General features: G+C 36.6%; 1 protein-coding gene across 1 annotated transcript; it reads left to right on the plus strand.

The window, feature by feature from the left end:
• The first annotated feature begins 1,467 nt into the window (after window positions 1-1,467).
• Window positions 1,468-9,358, plus strand: LOC148304302 (ATP-dependent DNA helicase PIF1-like). The gene is made up of 3 exons (XM_088268732.1): window positions 1,468-2,374; window positions 6,704-6,864; window positions 7,051-9,358. Exons 1-3 carry the CDS (start codon window positions 1,612-1,614, stop codon window positions 8,083-8,085), a joined length of 1,959 nt encoding a protein of 652 aa, XP_088124858.1. The 5' UTR covers window positions 1,468-1,611; the 3' UTR covers window positions 8,086-9,358.
• Window positions 9,359-9,400: the final 42 nt, after the last annotated feature.

Below are 9,400 nucleotides of genomic sequence, written 5' to 3' on the forward strand. Positions count from 1 at the left end.
CCAACGCCTGCAGGTCTTCTCTGCTATTGGCAAGAAGAACAGCATCGTCAGCATACAAAAGGCAACAGACAGTCAAATTATTCATTCTGGCTCCAATATTTAAATCTTTCAGTTCTTTCATGCAATTATCCATGTATAGGTTAAACAGCCACGGTGACATTACACATCCTTGCTTAACACCTTTAGAGATGCTAAGCCAGGATGAAAATGAACCACTTACCCTTATGCATGCAGTGCTATCCTCGTACAAGGATGCTATGCCTTGGATAAGTTTACTGCTTACCCCATACTCAGATAACACCTTCCATAGCTTCGTTCTATCAACTCTGTCATACGCTTTCTGCAAATCCACAAAAGCACAGAAAAGCTTTTGGTTTTTGGCCAAAAACTTTTCAGTAATGTTGCGCAAGGCAAAAATTTGATCCGTACATCCTCTCCCATTCATAAATCCACTCTGGACATCCCACACTTTGTCCTTTGTTATGGTTCTCACTCTTTCAATAAGGATTCGACCATACATCTTGCCAACAGCACTCAATAGACTGATTGCTCTATAGTTCCCACATTCCACCCTAGAACCTTTACCCTTGTAGAGAGGCATTATAACTGCCCTTCTCCAATCCACCGGAGTATAACTCTCCTCCAGACAACGGTTAAAGAGCCTATGCAACCATGTGAGAACTATTTCGCCACCATTCTTGACGTATTCTGCGGCAAATTTGTCGAATTGTCGAATGAAAAATTTAATCTTTCATTTATATGTACAAAATGGTAAATACGTATTTCTCCGGGGTGAAAATAGCCCACAGGAAAAAGTGTTTTTTTTAGAGGTTTGGTTTTTAAACTGGCGACATTGTTTCTACAGACTGTTAATTTGACAGTTGATTTGTAGTCAGTACGTTTTTTCATTTCACCATGAATAGACTGGATGACAATTATTCGCCTCGTAGGTTCGATGAACGGGCCGAAAACAATTTTCAGTTTGATCATCTTTTTCAACGCAAAATTTTATTCACTAATGAGTATATTTTTGGTTAAATGGCTATGTCAATAAGCAGAATTGCCAAATTTGGAGTGGAGAAAACCCAGATGAAGCTTTTGTCGAGACGCCCTTACATCCATTAAAAGTCACTGTTTGGTGTGCTTTATGGGCAGGTTTAATCATTGGCCCATATTTTTTTTAAACGATGCCGGCCAGAATGTTACGGTCAATGAAGAGCGCTACAGAGCCATGATTACTGATTTCTTCGTACCTCAGTTGAATGGCATTGATGTGATAGAGCTGCGGTTTTAACAAGATGGCGCAACATGCCACACGGCGGGTGCAACCATCAATTTACTGCTAGAAGTTTGAATTTGTATACCACTAAATAGCGTCCCTTTATATCATTTTGGTTAATTTTGATATAGGTAAAAAGGTTTCCGATACCTGACGAATTACCAACTTTATAGGTTGGTAATCTTTGAGCCAACTTGCATTTGAAAATATATTCGGTAACGCCGGAATTTGACGTTTTCGGCTGTTTTTTGTTTAGCTCGGATGATTCTTGTTTCGGAGTTTTTATTTATTTAAATTATTTATATACAATTTATTTTTTCTTGCGCATTGAAATGGAAGGAAATGATAATAATGTATTACTGTCGTGTGCTGTAAGCATTGAATGGCTATCTTCTCAAGGATCGATCGTCAGGAAAGTAGCTCATAAATTTGCTACTTTAAGGTTAGTTAGAAATGAATTTCGAGAGATGTTTGTGGAAATATCAAGCGAGAAGTCTGCCACCATTAAACTTCAGTTGAAGGGTATAAGTGTACATAAAAAGTTTATGGCCGAAGGAAAGGCTAGCATAAAATTCCAGGAGATTAACTGCTCAGTTTTCCTTTCAAATGCGCCGCCGGCGAATTTAGTAGGATTTTTGAGGACATTGTTCATTAAGATGACGGGTGATAAAGAAGTGAAATCGACGCCGCCGAACAAAGTCGGCAATATTCGCGCACAGTTACTGTCAAGTAAACCGAAATCGTTCGAAGACGTAAGCCCTGTAACCGTCGCCGATATTCAAAATGCAAAAAATAAGATTTCTAAAGCCACGACCACGACGCCCTCTCCGCCCACGAAGAAACGAAAACTGACGACCGCCGAGGTTAAAGCCCCAGCTGCTAAAAAATTATATTCTCCATCTCCATTATCAGCCGAAGCCACCTTGAATGATGAACAAAAAAGGGTTCTAGAGGCCTGTGTCGGGGGGAAGAATGTATTTTTTACGGGCTCTGCGGGAACGGGGAAAAGCTTTCTGCTGAGGAAGATCATTTCAGCGTTACCCCCTGATGTTACTATACCAACTGCTTCTACTGGAGTTGCGGCTTGCCACATAGGTAATTGGTTTTATCTAATTTTGTGTATAAAAGGGAAAGCGGAATGAGTTATTTATAAGCTAAAATTAATAAGGAAAAATGCACTTAACACTCTAAGGACGGGTGCTTTTTTACGCCTACGGAGCGCTAGCGACGGGATTCTATTATTATAGCAGATTCTTCTCTGGCGCTGTCCTAGCTGCCGGTCCTGTTTTTACCCCGCTCCGGAAAAAAATCATTTGTTCTGGACTCTCTGGTTCTTTTAATTTATATTTTACATAAAAATTTTCTGTATAACATTAGCCTCAGTTTGAGTGAAAAAAAATTAGTTTTTCTTGTAAAAAACTGTGTTTTGTGAAGAATTATCGAAAATATTAACTTTATCTTTGTCAATATTCAACAAATGTGTTAAAAGTGCGTTCGATGGTTAGGCGATTCCCAGACCCGAGCCGGATACACCACGTGTGACCAGTAATTTGACGCTCGACGGACCCAAAGGAAAGTAATCCATCAATATAACTTTTATTACTGTTTTGTCCAAAAATGAACAATGCTTTGACTTTATTTTGTCCATGCCATTTAAGTAAATTGCTTAAAACGTCGGAATATGTGTATGGAGGATAGTAAATCTAGGATTGTTTACACAGTAGAGAACCTTCTACAGTTTCAGAATCACACCGCAATTAATACATTTAATAGAAGTAACATACTTAAACATAATTTAAATTCAAATAATCTTTATCAGGAAAGATACATCCGGAAAAAAAGATACAGAGGATGTCGCGGAGGCAGAAAGCATAAAGATCTACCGGAAATCTTAGATACTGTAGGCATTGAAAGTCAAGGAAATGCGAAGCCAAATAGGCATATAGGTAAAGCATATCCAGTCTCGATTGGTACATGGAACGCTCGCTCAATTAATAATAAGATCGATGACATCTGTGATATAGTAGCGGACTATAAAATAGATGTTTTGGCTATTACTGAAACGTGGCATGAAGATGGCAACTCTGTCACCATTAAACAGCTCCGTAGCAGAGGTTTTAATATTATTGAGCGGGCGCGCAGGTCCGAAGATTGTAAAAAACGTGACGACCTTTCGTGGACAAATCATGGCGGAATAGTTATACTTACAAACAATAATTTTAAACTAATGAATATAAGATTACCTTTGTTCTCGAGTTTCGAATCCATTTGTTGCAGAATAACAGTAGGAAGTAAAAATTTTACTCTTATAACAATTTATCGGCCCGGCTCTAAGGCACCGACTACTAAATTTTTTTCAGAAATAAAATCCCTGTTAGAATGGGCGGTTACTCGCACAGAATTATTAATTATAACTGGAGATATAAATATTCGTTTCGACCGTGAAACAGATTCAGCGACCAAACGCTTTAATGTACTTCTGAGTGATTTTGATTGTCTTCAAGAAGTAAATACCTCAACTCATAACGCAGGGGGTATATTGGATGTTATAATACGACGCAAATGTGATGAACGTATTGCAGTCAATGTAAGAGACATCGGACTGTCAGATCACAAACTAGTACATGGCGAAATCAATATCGGCAAACCCACCCCTATCTACAGATCCTTCACATCACGGTCGTGGAGGAAACTAGATATTAATAAATTTAAGACCGATATCTCGAACTCCTTAATTGGTCTGGATACTGATCGTAGTTCCAAGAATGTCGACCAGCTGGCTGATTTGTACAATGGTGTACTTTTCAGCTTGATAGACAAACATGCGCCTTTAACCACGAAAACCGTTCGTAAAAGGAAATCGGATGCATGGTTTGACGAGGAATGTCGACATGGAAAACAAAAACTACGGCGTTTTGAGCGTAAATATAGAAAGACGCTATTAGTTTCAGATCGCTTAAAGTGGCTCGAAGCACAAACCACTAATAGATTTTTGATTCAATCAAAACAATCTGCATATTGGTGTTCGAGAATTAGAGAACATAGGTCGTCTCCGAAACTCCTGTGGCAAAGTCTGCAATCTGTCCGCGGAGATTGTGAACTTAAAATCAACACACAAGCCACTGCTTCCGAATTCGCTATTTTTTTCAAAAATAAAATCGAAAATATTCGGAAAGCAACATCATTGGTTAAAAATCCAACAATTTCCTGTAATGCCTTGCAGTATCTGAAAATTTTCGAGTCCACAAATATAAGTGAGGTAACAAAACTTATTAATGCTTTGCCCAATAAACAGTGTTTACTGGACCCACTACCGACATGGCTTTTGAAAGAATGTGTTAACGAGATTGCTCCATTTATAAGAGATCTTATAAACATGTCTCTGGAGAAAAGCATTGTTCCAAGGACCATGAAAAAGGCAAACGTTACACCACTAATAAAAAATTCTCAGATGGACTCCGAGGACCTTTCAAGCTACCGCCCAATTTCCAACCTTCCTGTCATATCAAAAATAATAGAGAAAATTGTTGCCCATAGACTGACAACGTATGTTGAAAATAGCAAGTTGTTTTCAGAGAGGCAATCGGCATACAGGCGATACCACTCTACAGAGACAGGCGTAGTGAGAGTACTGTCTGATATAATAACTGCTGTGGATGCTGGTGACCTTGTTTTGGTTTCCTTTTTGGATATGAGTGCTGCTTTCGACACGGTTGATCACAATATTCTGCTGGAACGCTTGAGGAAGACATACGGCATCTGTGATAAAGCACTTGCATGGTTTTGCTCATACCTTCGAGAACGTGAATATTCAGTCATTTTTCAAAAAGTTAAATCCCCTTATCATTCCGTCTCTACTGGTGTACCCCAGGGATCAGTCCTAGGTCCTCTTCTATACCTTCTATATACGAAAGACATAGAAAATATTATAAAGTCACACGGATTGTGGTCTCACTGCTATGCGGATGACACTCAAATTTATTTTTATTGTAGGCCGGAGGAAAAATATAAACTTGTTGACTCTATTAATAAGTGCATTGAGAGAATAGGAGAATGGATGGCTGAAAACAGACTGACGTTAAACCCGTCCAAAACGGAACATCTCTGGATAGCCACACCTAAACGACAGAATTTGATTGATAACACGACACCACTCAATCCAAAGAGTACCACTACACCGGCCGTCAAACTGCTCGGCGTGTTCTTAGATTCTGATCTCTCCCTTGAGACTCAAATTAGCAAAACAACAAGTACATGTTTTTATCAGCTAAGGCAAATTAAAAGCATTCGCAAGAATCTGCCAGTTGATGCTGCCCGTCAATTAATAAATGCGTTTGTAATATCGAGAGTAGATTATTGTAACGGTATATACACGGGTCTACCAAACAATAAAATGACTCGACTGCAATCAGTGTTAAACGCAGCAGCGAGACTAATTTTTGGAATTTCTAAATTCAGTCACATCACCCCACTACTTCACAAACTCCACTGGTTACGCTTTCCCGAAAGGGTTGAGTATAAACTCTGCCTACTCATGTATAAATCAATACACAATATGGCTCCAGAGTATCTTAAGGAGCTGTGTATTCCAGATGAATTGGTTGATAGACGTCTCACGCTTCGATCGGCTACAACATCTGCAATGGGCAAAGTTATCTTACCAGCTCGCAACCAACGCACTAAATTTGGCGAGCGTGCCTTTGCTGTTGCAGGACCGACGGCGTGGAATGCTCTTCCACCAATGGTTAGAAATAGTGAGAGTGAGATGATCTTTAGAAAAAGACTAAAAACACATTTGTTTGCTAAATCATTTCCACCATAATATTTTCCCCAATTCATTCACCGTGAAGCGCCCTTGAGGTATTTTTTTACGAAAATGGCGCTATATAAGTTATCCAATTTTATTATTATTATTATTATTATATAGTTAAGACCTTAACAAAGTGATTGGTACATTATATTCATGTAAAAACATTAAACAATTCCTTCTTTTCTGACATAAAAATAAGGCAAAAATATCCTTCCGTCCTTAGTGTGTTAAGATTGACACTCTCTTTGATAAATTATGCATTTTTAAAATTTATATACCTACTAAAAAAATCACTGAAGTATCCAGTTTAGTCCGCTTAATTTTGGTAAAAGTCATTTTTATGCATTCATTTTATGGGGAAAAAAAACCAAGCTGTTTTGTTCGAATGAATAAAGCACCTGGCTGGTCATTAAAAGGACTCAGGTTTGAGCTGGGAGTAGGCGGGTTGTTTTTTCCTGTGATATAACTATATTAAAATTATTATTTCTCTCTATTATTAATTATTATCTATTTATAAAAACCAATTGATAAATTTAAAAATATTTTTAGTCTATCTGGAAAATTGTTTTATTTTATCAATAAAATATATATGTAAATGAATTTTATTATTTTAGGTGGTACCACACTACATAACTTTGCAGGCATCGGAGATGGAGAGGGATCCTTGGAAAGGAGCTATCAACTCGCTTCTAAACCAGCTATATCGCAGAAATGGAGAAAGTGTAGACATTTAATTATAGACGAAATATCAATGGTAGATGGGAGGTTCTTTGAGGTAAGTAAAAATTTTAAATAAAATAAAACATTAGGTTATTATTTGTTCATAACTGTACTTTTTAACTACAATATAAAATTATCTTTGTTCATTTTTTTTATGAAATTTAAGTTTCTTAATTTATATTTGAATTAATCATTTAAATTTTATTACTAGTTGAAACTATACATATATATTTTTTTACAGAAAATAGAAGCAGTTGCTCGACATATTCGAAAGAATGACAAACCATTTGGTGGTATTCAGTTGATTCTGTGTGGAGATTTCCTGCAACTTCCACCCGTTGTGAGCGGTAAAGATAAAGAACAAAAACGATTCTGTTTCCAATCCTCCGCCTGGGAAAAGTGCATGGACCTCTCCTTTGAATTACAAACAGTACATAGACAAAAAGACTCCCAATTCGTATCCATCTTGAACAGTATTAGGATAGGACGAGTCACAGACGAGATAAGTGCAAAACTCCTCGCTACAGCCAAACAAAATATAGAAGGGGATGGTATTCTGGCGACGCGTCTGTGTTCTCACACTAATGACTCTAAGCTTATCAACGAATCTAAGTTAAAGCAGCTACAAGGTGAGGACAAAGTGTATAATGCTCAAGATTGCTCTCCGTATTCGACTGGCCAGCTGGATGCGCAAACCGTGGCTCCCTCCAAGCTAGTGCTGAAGGAAGGGGCGCAGGTTATGCTCTTGAAAAATATAAGTATAAATTCCGGACTCGTTAATGGAGCTCGAGGGGTGGTGGTTAGATTTGACGAGGGTTTCCCGGTTGTTCGGTTTAAAAACCAAAAAGAATACACGGCGAGAACAGAAAGATGGGTCGTGAAGACTTCCGGAGGGGCCCTACTCGCTAGAAGGCAAATACCACTCAATCTAGCCTGGGCCTTCTCGATACATAAATCTCAGGGCCTCACTCTGGACTGTGTTGAAATGTCTCTGTCCAAGATTTTTGAAGCGGGTCAAGCCTACGTCGCCCTGAGTCGCGCCCAAAGTCTCCAATCTCTGAGGGTGCTAGATTTTGATTCTAAACAAGTCTGGGCCAACCCCACCGTTTTAGAGTTTTACCAAAAATTCAGAAGGCGACTGCAGCAATCTGAGATCATTCCATTAGGGAGAATTTTCACTAATCAAAATAAGTCCAACGGAATAAAAGCCTTAGCTCAAGCTAAAGCTAAAATTAGCAAAAGTTTATTAAATAAACCTGTTATTAATATATGCTAGTCATATTTTTTATAGCTTAACAATAAATTTTTCTTTTTCTTAAGAGATTTGTAACAAATGATATTATGAAGCGCATAGTTAAATATCAGTACTACTCATAGTTTAGTGGTTAGCTTTTTTGGCTACCATGCCAACTCCTGATCAGAGAAACCTACGCTAGTTTTTAATGTATGGTAAAAGCTTTTGATGCTTCGAACAATGATATTTAAAATTTTGCTGTAATTTAAAAATCATTGTAAATTTTTTAATATAAAATTTCAATTGTTATAAAAAAATTGTATTTCAAAATATGATAAAGTTTAAACTACCATGTGTACTTTTGTTATTTTGTCCGCAAAAAAATATAAATTTCTTTTAAAACATCACTGAAACATCATCAGTTTGTGTATGGAAAATCATTATTGTTGAAATCTGCTTTATAATTCTTAATATTTTTCAAAATTTGCACCTTCTCAATTTAAAATTAACAAGTTTTTACTGTGCAAAATCCTAGGTAGGTGCTCTGGACTGACAACTGAAGCGTAAGACTGATTATCTCGCTTTCTTATAAGTTTCTTCTGATCAATGGACACAAATAGAGGAAGAAGGAAGGAGTAACAAATATCTAGCTTCAGTAATAAATATAAATAAAATAATATTATAATTTTAATAAGCATGAAGAAGTACATTCTACATAATATAAAAAGAAAGTTAAACTAGAAATATCGCTCACTCCTTTCAAGAACGTCGTAAATCAAAAATTGTCAATTTTCAGTTTTGCATGTTTTCGGAATGCCCAGAAAATGTTCTATATCCCAGCAAAAGTGGCATATTTTTAACGTTATATTTACCCGCTACAAGGCAGAAAGTGTTGTTTTTGCATTTTGAAGAAAATGTATTGTTTAATTAAAAATAAAAATAAAGTAGTTATTTTTTAAATGGAGAAAAAACCTTCAGGTTTAACTTAAAAAGATCTGTTGTACAGTAAAAAGTTCAATAAGTGGCTTGATATTTATTTTTAATAAATTGTATTATATTTTTAAACTTAAAAAACCTTCTCCTGAAAAATCAAGTTTTTTGATTTGTGACGTTCTTGAAAGGAGTGAGCGACATATCATCCTTGACTACATGTCAAATGTTCCTGATGGATCTCTTGATTTACCTAAACTACTTATAGATACATATTTACTGTATTCTGGGATATGTGCTGCTGTAATACATACTACTTATAATAAATTGTAATTATGTTTTAGTTGAAAAATATACATATTTATCTATTTAAAAAAAAAAAGAATCTACATTAATAGACTTATGATTAGCTAATACATATTGTGAT

This window comes from Brachycentrus maculatus, unplaced genomic scaffold, assembly GCF_059751285.1.
Source record: "Brachycentrus maculatus isolate JH-2025_06_01 unplaced genomic scaffold, ASM5975128v1 h1tg000326l, whole genome shotgun sequence".
In the NCBI taxonomy this organism is placed as follows: domain Eukaryota; kingdom Metazoa; phylum Arthropoda; class Insecta; order Trichoptera; family Brachycentridae; genus Brachycentrus; species Brachycentrus maculatus.